The sequence below is a fragment of the Fusarium musae genome, chromosome 3, assembly GCF_019915245.1.
Source record: "Fusarium musae strain F31 chromosome 3, whole genome shotgun sequence".
In the NCBI taxonomy this organism is placed as follows: domain Eukaryota; kingdom Fungi; phylum Ascomycota; class Sordariomycetes; order Hypocreales; family Nectriaceae; genus Fusarium; species Fusarium musae.
The window spans coordinates 1,004,975-1,020,442 of record NC_058389.1 but is presented as its reverse complement, the minus strand read 5'-3'; the positions used below and the strand labels follow the sequence as shown (position 1 = coordinate 1,020,442).

The window sequence follows — 15,468 nt, the reverse complement described above, 5'->3', positions numbered from 1 at the left end:
TGTTTAGCATTGGATCTAAATCGTCGTGGGTCACAGAATTTCACATCTGGTTAATGGATATGGGATGGCGCTAGTTGGTCGCGGTGTTGGTATCTGGAGCTGCCCAGCCTAGGGCAGACAAGAAATCTTAGGACACTATGCTAAGCGACGAAAATACTTATGCAAGTATTGGGTAACTCAACAAACCATTAGACCAGTTGATTCTGACACCTGCCTCAACGTCACACGTTTTACCACACCCCAACCCCAGCCTAGCCCAGTCAAGGGCTCTGTCAATTCAGATCCAATGGCGGGACATATGGAAGTTCTCCAGCAAGTTGAACCCAACATGGAAGGCAGATGAAGTACGTACTGTACCGTTCTTGTGCCCTGACAAGGGTCGTTTGGGGGTCTCTGAGGCCCTTGCGTGCTTGTTGGCATGTTCCTGTCTTATGAGGGGAGCGAGAAGGGGCATTCTCAAGTCAAGTTATGACGTTTGACGTTCAAACTGATATGTTCTGACTCGGAATAATCGACGTCGGTTCGGTAGTTGGGCAAAAGTCTATGAATGGACCATGGTCACTCGAAACGACCAGAGACGGACGGCCTTGTTATCCCCGTTCTACCAAGAGACGGGAAGTTTATGTAATTGCAAAGTTTCACGGAGGAATAAACAGCCCTCCTTGGAAATCTGGAAATCCTGGTTTGCGATCATAGCTAACTACCTAGCTCCCAAAGGAACCTCGGTACACTAGAATAACTAACTGGTTGCTTACCTGCCTTATTCTATCGACTAGGATATAGCTTCGAGCAGCCACTTTGAAGCGCCTAATAGGCTTATCTAGGTAATTATCATGGCTGAAATAGAACTCGCATGGCGGTTTCATTATGACGATCATGCTTGGGGTTGTTTTTATAGTCTTGAATGTTAGTGGAGCGTTTAACCGTATTGCCCCAAACTAACTGGTTATGATCAAGAACCTCATATCCTGAGACAGTAAATATCTGAGAGTCTCGATAATCAAACTAACCAGATTGCACAATCTACAGCAACTAGGAATTCGCATGCATGATTGTTGAGACATGGTGGGCCTTGGAGTAGCGATCCTTTCTTGGCCAGCCAGAGAGGGTCGTCCAGTTATAGAAAGTCATGATTAGAAGATGCAACGATGGCTGAAAAGGGCAGCTTGCTGTTGTATCTAGTCAGGATAGGTACATAGTTGAAGGAGCTTCAACACTGACTGATGAATACCGCACAGCAGAGCCGAGGGGCGACACCTGACACACTAGGCCTAGCCAGGGCGAGCCAGGTAAATGAAAGTGAATGACAACCAGTAAATCTTGACAACTCATAGCGCTAGAAGCCAATTAACGTATGTAGGCGTGGGTTGGGTTCCGCATCTCGCGTCAGTATTTGTAGCGGATAGCGTACCGTAGTGCAGTTCTGTGAGTTGTACCTTAGTGTAGTTCGTTCGCCAAACAAAGGTGAGGTGAGCTGGCGCCCGCAATCTTGAGGTATAAGGCTGCGGAGAGTGAGATGAGAGTTTCCGGCAGAAAATCATTAGTCCCTTACCGAATACAGTGTCGATTTGGAAGAACACAGACACGCCCCCCCTAGAGAGAGAGACAGCGAGACAGTGGTACACTACAGACAGTATAGAGAGGGATGGCCAGGCCAGTCAGGCCCATGTCCAATCTCGAAAAGCCTCTTCAGCCCTAAGTGTCAAGTTGAGGTTGCTTCTCCAATGGGTGAGGTGCATGCTGCGACTAGCCCTGCGGCATGGCATGTGCGTGACGGAAGGTGCCTGAGTCCCGCGTATCGCGAACGGTAACTGGAAAGGACGGAAGGAAAAGAAGCGAGAGGGGAGCATCTTGTTGTATGAGGTGTTCAAGCAGAGAGCCAGAAGAGGAAGGAAACTAAGGATATGCTGAGGTTCAAGTATCACAAGAGCCGACCAGCATCAGCAGCATCACCACCACTGAATAATTCACTCACTATGACCACTATGTATCCGGCATCTTCATCTCCGTCCCGTCGTCTGTCTGCCTCCATCTACATCACCACCATCATCATCGTCGATAGCTAGGTTACAGCACACCGACAACCCAGTGCGAGAGATCTCAATGCACCGTCATCTGGGCTTTGGGACCCCTGTCTCTCTGTCTCTGTCTGGAGAGGCTGGCACTGGGCACTCCCATGAAATGCCTGTCACACATCCACATCCACATCCACATCCATGAGACGGGATGACCCCCCCCTCCTGCAACCTCCCAAGCGTTCAAGTTATAGGCCCTTGGCCGAGTACATACATGCATACATACATTACGCGCGATGAGTCTGTGACAAGCGAACAGACAGATAGACAAGACACATGCTGCAGACGCAAAGCAACACAACGCACGCAGTGCAGTGCAGATGCAATGATGCAGTGCGGTGCAGGCCTGGCAGATTGGAGACAAGACAAGGCAGAGAATCAATTACTAGTTGATCAAGTAACGTACCTCCGTTGAACAGCACAACCACAAACCCCTTGTTGGGTCCCAAGTCTCGGCATACGTTTCATCAGAGCTCCTCAAAGCCATTGTCTTCGATTGGATGCACACGCGACTCTGCCGTTCGGGAATTAATATCTTGAATTTTCTGCTGTGCTGTGTTGCTGACTGTTGCTCACTCTTGCTGTTCGGAGCATTCTTCAAGTACCGTACGTGGCTACTAAATTATCGCTCTCGCCGTGTGCGCCCGTCGAGAAGGGAACTCCATTCGGTATTTCACCCTCACTCGAATGTCATCGAGTCTTCTATTGCTTACACACTACAAATGCATTGAAATCATCAAAAGTCCGCTAATGCCGCGACAGAGACCCCCCCGGCTCTTGTTCTCCAGCTAAACTAACAATTAAAGCACCACCACATCCAATCCTCCACAATTCAGTCAGTCCAAATCCATCTGATCCAGAGTACGGAGCACGTACTCTGTACCCACACTTTCATTGCAGAACATCTCGCAGCAAAGGACCCCGAAGCAAGCACCAGCTATTACCCACTGCCACTCACTCACTCATTGCCCACATTTCACGTCGTCTTGTGTCTTCTGTAACACGCCGTCCACTCGGGCCGGTGCCCATAGCCGGTCCTGGGAACTTTGGCTTCTTTCTACTGTACAGTCTTAATCGACAGTCTATCCAAATCAGTTCAAACAGCAACATACGGTACTGGATTCGCCCCAGTACGGTACCTACTGGCTCTAGCTCTTAAGTTTCTAGGTTCTGGGCCTTCATCCCACACCCACGACGCCGCTTTTCCTTACCTGCATCTCCCCCCAAGACCCAAGCCCCTCCCCTAGCCTGCTGTACCCATCTCCATCGCCATCCCATCCCATCCCATTCCCATCCCCCTGGTCTCCTGTCCTGTCCCGCCCCTGTTAGTTGAGCCCTGGGCTTGTCTTGTCTTGTCTTGTCGCCCTGTTGTGATCCAAATAACGCCAGCCCGAAACTCTCCACCATCTGCTCGTCACTAGTCTCTAGTGTGGTGAGGAGGGACTGACGGTCAGGCAAAGCATCCCAGGCAGGGCTCACAGCACAGGCCAACGCAGGCCAGGCCATGCCATACGCAGACAGATCAGGGCACTCACTCACTCTACTGTACACTTCCAAGACAAGTCCCATAGGCCAAGCTTTCCCCGATACATATTATAACATCACACCCATGTTTTGATGCCGCCCTTGGCCCTGCCCTGCAAAAGCAAAGACGAAATAACTAACAAGACCAAGACCAAAGAGAGACAAAGTCAAAACTCAAAGCCACACGCAGTGGCTCTAAACACCCGACTCTACGGTTCACTTTAACTCCCACTACCTTGCTCTAAGCTTTCCAAGACACACCATCATCTACATACATAGTACCCCGACACGCCCCTAGCCAGTCCAGTTCAGCCAGCCAACTCGATTTATTCTAATACTGGACGTCGTTTAGCTGGTCTAGCTTTCGTACATACCATACAATATCTCTTGTCTGTCTGTCTGTTCTGTTGTTGCGGATTTTGCCTCCTTACGTTACGCTTTTTCTCTTTTGCACGACAAATGGTTTATATCTCTTCCTACTTTACTCTGCTCTACTCTATCCTACCCACGTCGCACATCTCCATTGTCTTGTCGCCCCGACTTGGATCTTGACCTTATTTACCGCCCAACGTTAGCCCATCGTTGCTTGCTTTTGTCGCCCACCGTCACGACATTGTCCCCACGAGCATCCCTCCACCCCGCGATTCTCCTCCCCATCGCGCGCAAACTCCCAAACTTCGAACATCTACCTATATATCATTTACTCGATCGTTTGCGACGATCTCCCGACTCTCGTTTATCTGAACTTGCGAACCGATTTTTCATGTTGGCCGCCGTCATCGTCAACACTCAACGTTCTTAGAGGTACCAACCTCGGAACTGTACTGTACTGCTTATAATGTCAAACGACGACCCTACTGTTCGCCGAATCTTACCGCAACAATCCCAAATGAATTCCTTTTCCTTTGCGCCGCAGCAATATACGCAGCGCGAGACCCAAAAGAGTGCGTGGAAGCATACAGCATATTCGTGTGCTATTTTGATATGGTAACTAACATGGTGTAGACTATGTGTTCGTTGACGAGCATAACCGCCATAAGCGGTTGAAAGGTATAATTACCCGTCAAGGTACAGACTTAATAATAGCATGCTAAGACCACAGCAGTTATGAGGGCTTGCGAAGGTTGCAGAAGACGGAAGATCAAATGTGACGCTGCGACTACCAACACATGGCCATGCTCGGCCTGCATAAGACTCAAGCTTCACTGCGTACGGCCAAATGGTTTCGATGGCGCCAACGACTCGACGACTTATGACACAACACCCATGAACCCTTCAGATCAGTATCAGCAAATGCCAATGCAACATCAAGTAATGAACCCAGGCACAAAGATCTCGCCAGCTGCTATGTACGGTGCTCCTCAGCCAGGTTACCCTGATCCAAGTGCCCAATATCAGCATGTTCAGTACGATACTTCTCAGCAAGCTGGAGGCATGCCTTATGGTGCTGTTGCGCCTTCCGGTTCAATGATGGAACAGCATTATGCAGGCCAGAATGTGTTTCCCACTCCCCCAATGCACCAGCCACCACCGCCTCCTCAAGCTCAGCAGCAACCCTCCCCAGAGGCCTACTCACCTGGAGAATATCAACATCATGACCTTGCAGATCTCTTGGGAACACTGAAGGTCAATGAAACCGGTACAGGTAGGGTCCATAATATCCATGCCCACTAACACAGTTGCTGATGTCCATATAGCTCCATATCTCAGGAACAAGGCATCCTTCAGACGTGAAGAGGAGCCAGCTATTGAAGACGATGAGGAGTTCCCAGCCAATTTGCCTAAGCCTGCACCTGGTCACAAGATTCGCATACCGCCCGAGTTGATGCCCGATGACGACACAGCACTCAATTATTTCGACCTTTATTTCACTCACGTTCACCCTTACGTTCCTGTGTTATGCAAGACAGTCTTCTACCAACAATGGAACACAGATCGAAACGCTATTTCGCCTTTGATTCTGGAAGCTATCTTTGCTATGGGTGGACGTTTGGCCGAGGACCCGGGTGAGGGTCAACAATGGCTTGCACTCGCTTCCCGTAAGTGCTGTCAATTTGTATGGAGAGAATTGTGAAGGTACTCACACAATCCAGGACACGCCGATTCTTTCATGGACATTCCACGTCTGAGCACCCTCCAAGCCCTGCTTATGATTCTCAAAGCTCGCGAAGCTGCACCCAAGCGAGGTTACTATTATCGTTCTTGGATGACTGTTGTACAGTGTGTTCAGATGGGCAAGGACCTGGGCTTGGATGAGCATTACGAGGACCACCAAGCAGGCATTTCTTGCGAATTTACCCCGGTGGAGTGCCAACTCCGAAAGCGATTATGGCAGCTGGTCTTTGTCTGCGAGGTTATGGTTGGAGCTCCCCAAGGTCAGTAACAGTACCATGGAACTGCCGTGTTGATGGCTAACATAAACAAGGGCGACACGACCACGCAGTGAAACTTAACACTGTGGATTTCACCGCTGCGAGACCGGTTCCAGGCTGTGAAGAATCCGAATACCACATCTCGCGCAATTTCAGCTACTTCTCTCAGGTTGTGCGAACTGTTGCTACCATGAGCAAAGTCTACACAAGACTGCGAAGACGAAAGGATTGGGGCGTTGACCCTGAATTCCAGCAGTTGGGACAAAGCTTCAACACTTGGCTGACAGAGCTACCTCCGGATCTGGCCATTTCCTTCCCACCAGATGGATCGCCTCCTTGGATTCCCTCGCACTTTATTGGAAACATGCACGGATACTACTACCTGGCCTTGATTCTGTTCCATCGACCTATCCTGTCATTCCTTGACCCTAATTCTCCGGATGGACAATGGAAACGCCATATGATGATATGCTACAGCTCTGCCAAGGCATTGTGCCGTCTCCAGGAGGCAACTCTCAACTCATTTGGACTTACCGGACTCCAGTGTATGCAGCGAGGCTTCAGTTTCTCTCTTTACGCAGGCCTCTCTTGCATTGTCATTCATCTGGTAAGTTTCCAAAGAGGATAGCTGTCGACACAAACTGACTCATTCTCAATAGGTTGCAATTGTTTCACCAGATCCGGAGTTCAACACTGATGCTCGCGAGTACTTTACGAGGCACATGAGGATGTTGGAGAAGGTGATGGCAGCATGGCCGATGCCAGAGCTGGAGAAGCAGATCAATGCACTACGAGATGCTTTCTCAGCAGATGTTCGAAAGCCATTCGTCCTGAAACCCAGCTTTCCCTATGGCAGCCCCCACCCTTCCACGCACTCCAGCCCTCCTCGCGGTAACGACTCATTCCGACCAGTAATCCACCGGACAGGGTCCATTGATCAACATTTGGATACACACGGTGCTCAACAAGTCAGTTATACCAACCACCCCATTACACCTCCTATTTCCGCGGGCCCTTTGGACAGCAAAAGTGACTCCCCAGCTGTACAGTCGCTCGTCATGATGTCACAAGGATCACAGGCTCCTGGGATGCCCCAGAGCATGTCGATGACGGACCAACCCGCATGGAATCCATCGCGACTATTTGAGTAAGTTGAAGCCTCTTCTACTGTGACTTAGCAGCTCGCTAACTGGTCCATAGACAATGGAACACCACATTTGGTACGCCTACCTCTCACACACAATCCAGTTCCACCCCACCTCACACGAGCCCTCTTAACGCGTCGTCCTCAGGTGCCACTGAAGTTCCCACTATCCAGGATATCCAGGCAGTTCAAGCTTCAATGCCTGCTGGATCGCATCAAATCTCGCCATCTCAGTACTCGTCTGCACCGGTGCCAAACTTTGTCACCCCTGCAATGTGGCAAGAGTCGGTTGCAAGCGTTTACGAGGGTGGGTTGAAGCGAGCATGGGGCCAGTGATGAATATACATACACTGATGAAAGGATGCTATTGCTGATTGAGCTATCACCACTCAAGGATGAATACTCCTGAAGCTGTTTCCTACTAAGCTAAAGGCGATCTGTCAACGAGCTCTGTGCTGGACTTGGCCACAGCCGCAGAGCTCCTCTTGACGAATCTGCTAAGGACATGGCCCTATCAAGTTATTGGACTTGTCGCAGTCCTTGATTACATGTTCCTTCACATACAGAACTTGAATGCAGCCAGAAGAAGGAAGGGAAGAGCTTGTATTATTGTATAGAAACCGGTTGATTACGATGGTTTGACAGGATTGACAAGAACATATAACGAGCCATGATGGAGGCGTTGAGAATTATTTAGGCCCACAAGCAACAAATGGAAAGGGCCCGTACCTACTATGAGGTGCGTTTATTTCGGTTGGACAGGCAGGATCCATGTACCACTATTTGTCTACGTGATTGACGACCTGGAAGGCTTCTGGCGGAGCATTGGGAACAAAGGAAAAACAGAAAGGAGTCATGGCTTCTGGATTGGTTCTATTTGATATGCAACGTATAAATATCATGGTTGCGTGTACTGGGCGCATTGTTTGAGTGCTTGATTGATCTGTACTCATGTAATGGTGATATGTGTGCTATTGGAGTGACCAGTATGTAGGGGTGTGGTCTTGACTAGGGTCATGATACGAAGTCTTGAGTTGATGAACCAGACTTGCCATTGGACGTCGATCAGAGCAAGGGTCAACCTCATATATATTAGTCTTCCTCATGGAGATTAAGCCTGTTGCTCCAAAGCAATCGTTCCCGCGTTACCTATTCATCAATCCATTGGGCCATGTTGTCTGTTTCTTTACGAGACTAGGCTTGTGATACTAACAACGAGCGAACCGAAGAGCATTCCCGTTTCTCCTCTATATCATACATACATGGTGGCACAGAACCGGACAAACGGTTCAAATCGAGACATTCCCCTTATAAGGTGACGCAGCTTTCAACGCCCTATTGTCAATGCGCTCCTTGATGACATCCCAGATCCAACCATCGACCTTATCCGTCTTCTTCTGATACCGGACCCGCGTCTGCGGCCTCTTGTCCTGCACGTAGAACTTGCCGACGGCACGGAACATATACCACTTGCGCCTGGCGTTCTCGTCCTTTGTGTCACGGACGTAGTTGATGAGGCCGAGGCGGCGTCGCACAGGGCTCAGATCACCGGCGTGCATGCTGCTGTAGCGAGGCTTGGAGATGGCGCTCATGGTGGTCAGGGTGAGGGGCGTTGTGGGAGGGAGGTTCTTGATGAAGCGCTCTAGGATGGGGCGTGATGTTCGGGCGTAGGGGGGGAGGTGGACGTGGATGTGGGTTACGAAGGGGGAGGTTATGTAGGTGACGAACAGGACGGGGATGATGCCGCATAGGACGACTTGGTGTTATTAGTTTGTGGTTTGCTGTGAGAGATGAGATAGCACATACCGCCTGCGGTGAGGAGCTCGGGCTTTTCAGCTTTGATGTAGCTTGGTGCTACGATACAGCAAAAGAAAGCGCCGATGAAGAGCGTTGTGATTTTGAGCATGGCCATGAATGTGATGCGACCTGTGCCAGCATGATATATGATGAGTTTCTCAGGAAGTTCTAAGCAGCATCAGTGACCATCCTTCTATCCATCTCGCGATTGAACCTACCGAATTCCTTGCCATCTTTGGAAGCAGCTCTAGCTTGTCGCTTAAGCTCATCTTCAAGCTTAACGGGCTTCTTGGCCGTAGGTTTGGCGTAGCATCTCACTTGAGCTTGTAGAGATTTTTGTAGCGAGCGACGAAAGCTTCGCGGAAGGGCTGAGGATTGAAGAGGCGTTGATTGACGGGTAATGCTGGCCAATTGAGATGGCCGTAGCATTGGTATTATCATTCTTAATTGACGCATTGTGATTGATGTGAGTTATGGCTTCAATGAAAGGCTCATGAGAACGATGTCAAAAACTGATGGTAGTGGGGAGACGCGCTGAGTTGAAAAGATTTATACAGGGTAGTGGCCGTTTTAACACCATATAATGACCAACTCGGAATATTCTGGCGAGAGCTTCAATTGTCTATAGTTATCATGAATTCATTCATTCTATTTAGAGCTTATGACTCTTGTGTCTCTGATTCTCTGATTCGAGTCAAACAACATTTTTGTGCAGCCATTCAATCCACTGCTCCTTTGTCCATCCAGAGCTGACATCCTGCACAACACCGTCAAACACAGCAGTAGGAGTAACATGCACACCGATCAAACGATTCATCTTGGTGATGACCTTGACATCGTTGGTGACCTTGTTACCCGCATTCAGCGCCCCATCATCACCAGGCTTGTCAGAGATCACAAGCAGATCAAACACCTTGTCCGCATCAACGCCAACCTTGGCCGCAACCTTCGCCAAACGACGATACGTATCATTTCTCTTCTCATTCACAACATTGACATCAAAGTAATCCTGCTGCTCGTCAAACAGCACAGCGCTAAACTCCCAGAACTTCTCGGGCGCAAGACGGAGAACAGCAAGGGCAGCTTCGTGCATGAGCGTGGAGGAAGGGTGCCATGGCTGGATCTGCTGGCGGAAGATAAATGTGAGGCTGGATGCCCAGGCTGGGTTGGCCTTGATGGCGGGGATCACGTCGTTTTGCAGGGTGCGGAAGATCTTGGCGGAGAAGGGACAGCAGTAGTCGAGGTAGAACTCGAGCGTGTGAGTTGTGTGAGCCACGGCTGAGTCGGAGGCGGGAGGGTGAGCGAACTGGAGCTTCTGCCCGGCGAATTTAGGAGGGAGAGCCATGTTTGAAGTACCTGAGATGTTGATTTAGGTGAGTTGGGAGAAGAGATGCTGTGTTCTTGAGGTTATCACAAAGTATAAATGAGGTTGTATTCATGTGAAGAAGGATGATGCAATTACGCAGCATCATCGCATCACGTCTTATGTAATCGCGGCTCCGTTTCGTATATGATCCTAGATAAGACCCATATCGTCAAACTTTCTTACCTTGATGTCTTGGTCATTATTCTCGTCTTCTTTTCGAATCCAATCACGGTGATCAAGCTTAAAGTATGCTTGTTCTACAGTGCTGATTGATTCACAGCACAAGCACAACAGCCAAGAACTCTTGTCGATCATAGCAGACCAGGAATATATGGGTGGGAACAGACACAAGACCAGACGCATCATCGATGTAACAATTGGCAGTCTCATCGTCACTTTGGGCCTCATTTCTCCTCCGGAAGTTTACCGCATGTGATTGCGGTCGAGCTGCAGGGAGTTATTTCTCTCACCAGTGACAAGACATGCTTGCTAGTGATAGCTTCAAGCTATTGGACCCTTCGGCTTTCACCTCGATTCACCGGTTGCCATGCAAGTTATACGGCATAGACATGGCGTGCCAAGACGGGGAGGGCTGTAATTCTCAGCCGGTGTTTGGCTTGGTTCGATGAAGCGTATTCGATCGTATTCCTGTGGGGTAAAGAGAAAATCTAGACTTTTCTACCTTTTCATGGGTAGAAGCTGAGATTGTCTTGTGATCAAGTGATCAATAGTTTGTGGATATTCTGTTATTCATGGATCATAGGTAGCTACAGTACGGAGGTCTCCCGAGCTCTTGAGCCGCCCGCTCGCAAGCTTCTTCCGGCCGATGACCGGGACCCAACGGAGGAGAGAGACATTGCGGGGGACGAGGGACAAAGTACAAGGAAATACTCGTGGTTTTCCGTATTGACCCGTGTATCTCGAGGCACGAGCCAATCAAGACAGACTGAGTCAAAGTCTTGGGCTGCTGGTCACGCGGGCGAAGCCGGGGATATCGAGTTCCCAAGACTAAGACCAGACAAGAAAAGAAAAGAAAAAAAGTCTGTCCTTACCTGATCTGGGATGTCATGGATGCCACCTCCCCCAGTTTCTGAAGCAGGTGAGTGGAGTTTTAGCGGCTGTGTTCTGCTTATCCAGGTGCCTTTAACCCTTTTGTCTGCCAACCTGGTGGTTACATTAGATTTAAAGTAGTACACTACGCGATAACTCTATTCTCTTATATCTCCGTCATCGCATCAATTCCAATTCCAATTCCAATTCCTTAACCTCTCCCATATTGTAACGTATTCACTGCAATTGTCCAACATCGAAGATACTCTGTTTGACTGTAATCGGCCAAGACCTTGTATTCGTGGCCTTTTTGCCCGTGACGACAAACAAACTTTACTGGCACCTTTTCAAACAGCCTCTTCTATCAAACGATCCTCTTCAACAAAGTTAGGGCTGAACTCATCAATCCAATCACCGAAAGGTCCGACAAGATGATTTGCCTTTCTAAAGCAGATGAATCTTTCTATCAGCGCTTGACTTGGAATCAAGCTCCTTCTCCCTTGGCAGCCATGAACACCACGCGCCAGGATCTCAATGGCATCTCGAACCTGCGCGAGCATGTTGATGCTGGCCAGGATGACGGAAGTGGAGGCACGAGTGGAAGTCTATTAAATTCGCACGATGAAAGTAATCAAGCGGGGAATCATCCTACAGAGCCCTTCCTGGGCTCTGAGAAGGATGCGGGACGACTGTCCCGTATCTCGGGTATGTCTGAAAAATCTCATGATTATCCCTTGTCATAATCCACATCTCAGTTTCATTCCCAATACTAACTCACATACCCAGGACTGTCCTCGTATCTCAAGACGGTAGATGGTGGTGATGACCAAATCCGTCTTCATCGAGGCACCCTCTCGTCATGTGCCTCGCACATCTGGAGCTGGACCGTCTGGGTCCTCTCTGTTCTTGTTGTCTCGACGATCATCTCATCCTGGAACTCCCCTGCCTCTGCGCCTGCTGCCATGACTTCAGCCCCCAAGGCCCATGAGTCGACTCCTCTTCAGGTCTCGCCTCTCCGCAAGCGAAGCACCTGCGAGACTGGAGGTGTCAACAAGGCTGAATACAACACTCCTCTCCATGTTGGAGCCTTGTTCATCATCCTGTGCGTTTCGACGCTTGCTTGTGCTTTCCCCATCATGGCTACCAAGTTCCCAGGTCTGAGGATTCCGACTCGTTTCTTCTTCGCTGTACGCCATTTCGGCACTGGTGTGCTGATTGCGACGGCTTTTGTCCATTTGCTCCCCACTGCTTTCATCTCTCTCGGGGACCCTTGCCTGAGCAGCTTCTGGAACCAGGACTACCCTGCCATGCCTGGTGCCATTGCTCTTGCTGCCATTTTCCTCGTCACTGTTATTGAGATGGTCTTTCACCCGTCTCGCCATGTTTCGCCCGCTGAGGTCACGTCAGGAGCCGATAGCGATGCCTGCATTGTTGGCAACTCTAACAGTGGCGGGTGCATGGGAGGCACCGGCATGCTCCCCATTCGGGATATGGGACCTATTCGTGGACGATCCTCCAGCATTGGCCAGGGGCTTTCTGTCCTGAACAGCAGAGATGAGCGATTGGAGAACTTGGAGGAAGAAGCTTGCGAAGATGACGACAACGCCCAATCTGGAAGAAAGAACCTCGAGGAGACGAGCCTCGAGGCTGTACAGATGCCAAGCTTGACCCCAGAGCAGCAGCAACGTAAGGAGCTTCTCCAGTGCGTCTTGCTCGAGCTTGGTATTCTCTTCCACAGTGTCTTCATTGGGATGGCGCTTAGCGTTTCGATTGGCAACGAATTCATTATTCTGCTCATTGCCATTGTCTTTCACCGTAAGTCTACATACAATGGTCATCGCTTTGGACGTGGACTAACACGATTACAGAAACCTTTGAAGGATTGGCTCTCGGCTCTCGAATCGCTTCTATCAAGTGGCCTCAGGGCAAGATGCAGCCTTGGTTCATGGCTCTCGCCTATGGATGCACGTAAGTATTGAAGCTATCACCCGTCCCATATCATCCACTAACATGAGCATCAGCACTCCTCTGGGACAAGCTATCGGCCTTGCTACCCACACACTCTACAGCCCCAACTCCGAAACTGGACTCATTGTCGTTGGCGTCATGAATGCCATTTCGGCTGGACTCCTCACCTTTGCCTCGCTGGTTGAGCTTCTTTCCCAGGACTTCCTCAGTGACGAGAGCTGGCGATTCCTCCGCGGCCGTAAGCGTATCTACGCTTGCCTTTTGGTGTTCTTCGGGGCTTTCTTTATGAGTCTCGTGGGTGCTTGGGCTTAATCCGCCGAGTGCTTCACTCAAACCTGACCTGCATGCTTGATGCTTCAGGAATGCGATATTAGGATACGATCATTTATGATCTGGTTTCTGCCAGTTGTATGGATGAATTCTTGGTAATTTTATCAATCATTTCTGCATACATTGGTCCAGGCCTATTCTCTTCACTTCTCTTCTTGGCTGATAGTAATTGGTTTACTGCAAAGCCGGACACATTATCATCGCTGCTAAGTTTATGCTTTCGTTTCAATGACCGCGCTGCCCTTTTTACCCTACTAGAGTGATATCTAAGTAGGGTCGTGCAGTACAAATCACCATCCTTATATGTATGCTACAAAAAAGAAAACAAACATGTTGCTATATGCCACATTGTGTAGGCTGTTAGGACTGTTTTGGATTGAGCTTAAAATACACACTCATTTAAACACCTCACAAGAATAGTTATTCTCTCAAGCCAACAAGACGTGACTTGAAATTGCACCGTCAAAGTTTGTATTTCTGTATATATCAAGCTGTCATGACACAGTATTCTTATCAACAATACCCCTAGCAAACTCTCCAAAAGTGAGGTGCTGCTTGATATCCACCTCTTCACCCAAGTTAGGCTGAGTAAACACCGCCAACGTGTTACGGGCAATCTTTCCATCACTAACACTAGCTCTCACGCCCCTGACAAAGTGAGGCACAGCCTTGAATCGGCCGGCAGTAATACGCTCCAGAGCTTCGCCAGTCTGGAAAGCAATGCAATCCCGAGGAATCTTGACTTGAACAGTCTCGCCTGTACGAGACTTGATGTAAAGACCAGCTGAAGGATCAGGGGATGAGGGAAGCTCATCAAGGGGTGCAAGAGAAGCACCATTCAAGTTTGTAACTTCTGGTACCGCGGGACTTGTCTTGTGCTCGTCGATAAACATGGCTGATGTAAGACCAGTCAAGCATCCATGGTCCAGATGCGTAGCACACCAATCATCCTCATCACCGCCATTGGCAGCAGGGTCGTTTTCTTGAGGGTAGTAGTGCAGCAGACGGGCCTTGGTGGTGCTGGAAGTGCTGACAACGTGCTCTAGGTATCCAGCGGGATAACCTGGGATATCCTCTTGCGCGAAGCGATCGCAAGCACGTGCGACAAGGACAGCTACGTCAATGATGAGGCGGCATAGCGAGGTGACGGAGGGCTTGAAGCCCGGAAGGACATTCTCTGGTGGCCATACATTGGGGGCGAGATATTCGGGGAATGTGTCAATGGAGAACTCTTCAGTTGGCTTGGCGCATTCGAGAGAAGGGTCTATGTAGAATGCGCAGTTGGCGTAGTATGAGCCCTTGAAGGTATCGACTTGACCATTTTTGAGAGTTTCTTTTCCGAGGGACCAGCCAGTTAGATATTTAGCTCTGGCGTTCTCAAGTTTCTCTTGACTTGTGTTAGTGAGGGCTGTTTCATAGTATCATGACAACTTACCAAGTTCTTCCTTGGGGAGGTTGCCGAGATACGAAGCGTAGGAGAGAGCTTGGTGTCTAAGTTCGGGGAACTCTTTGGGAACGTCTTTTACGACGAGAATTCCGAGAGAATCAGGACCAAAGGCTTCTTTGAGGGTTTCAAAAGGAATGTTGCCTATGAGTTATGAGACTGCTGTTTTATAGGGCGAAGGAGATTCATCATGACAGCGGCGCTACCTTATCATGAATGTAAGAGGTACGTACCATCCTTGAGGTCCTGAAGAGACACAGAGACAGCTTGAGCTTGGGCAACCATTTTGATCGAGATACAACAAACAATGACTTAGCTTATGCGACAGATAAAAAATAAATGGAGTCAGGGAATTATTCCTATCTTTTTATTTCTTTTTTCTCTTACAGAGGTTACCA

At 49.3% G+C, this 15,468-nt stretch overlaps 5 protein-coding genes across 5 annotated transcripts; 2 read left to right on the top strand and 3 right to left on the bottom strand.

Annotated features, from left to right (window-relative positions):
• Positions 1 to 4,865: 4,865 nt before the first annotated feature.
• Positions 4,866 to 7,451, top strand: J7337_003797 (uncharacterized protein; the record flags this gene model as incomplete). Its single annotated transcript, XM_044821506.1, has 6 exons — positions 4,866 to 5,244; positions 5,297 to 5,638; positions 5,693 to 5,974; positions 6,025 to 6,578; positions 6,631 to 7,118; positions 7,172 to 7,451. 6 exons carry the CDS (start codon positions 4,866 to 4,868, stop codon positions 7,449 to 7,451), a joined length of 2,325 nt encoding a protein of 774 aa, XP_044682839.1.
• Positions 7,452 to 8,404: 953 nt separating this feature from the next.
• Positions 8,405 to 9,368, bottom strand: J7337_003796 (uncharacterized protein; the record flags this gene model as incomplete). Its single annotated transcript, XM_044821505.1, has 3 exons — positions 8,405 to 8,871; positions 8,922 to 9,080; positions 9,131 to 9,368. The coding sequence occupies 3 exons, from the start codon at positions 9,366 to 9,368 to the stop codon at positions 8,405 to 8,407; spliced, it is 864 nt and encodes a 287-aa protein (XP_044682838.1).
• A 238-nt stretch (positions 9,369 to 9,606) lies between these two features.
• J7337_003795 (uncharacterized protein) lies at positions 9,607 to 10,257 on the bottom strand (the record flags this gene model as incomplete). Its single annotated transcript, XM_044821504.1, has 1 exon — positions 9,607 to 10,257. One exon carries the CDS (start codon positions 10,255 to 10,257, stop codon positions 9,607 to 9,609), a length of 651 nt encoding a protein of 216 aa, XP_044682837.1.
• A 1,580-nt stretch (positions 10,258 to 11,837) lies between these two features.
• Positions 11,838 to 13,608, top strand: J7337_003794 (uncharacterized protein; the record flags this gene model as incomplete). Its single annotated transcript, XM_044821503.1, has 4 exons — positions 11,838 to 12,033; positions 12,115 to 13,143; positions 13,197 to 13,296; positions 13,350 to 13,608. The coding sequence occupies 4 exons, from the start codon at positions 11,838 to 11,840 to the stop codon at positions 13,606 to 13,608; spliced, it is 1,584 nt and encodes a 527-aa protein (XP_044682836.1).
• Positions 13,609 to 14,120: 512 nt separating this feature from the next.
• Positions 14,121 to 15,355, bottom strand: J7337_003793 (uncharacterized protein; the record flags this gene model as incomplete). Its single annotated transcript, XM_044821502.1, has 3 exons — positions 14,121 to 15,013; positions 15,062 to 15,214; positions 15,304 to 15,355. 3 exons carry the CDS (start codon positions 15,353 to 15,355, stop codon positions 14,121 to 14,123), a joined length of 1,098 nt encoding a protein of 365 aa, XP_044682835.1.
• Between the last annotated feature and the right edge of the window lie 113 nt (positions 15,356 to 15,468).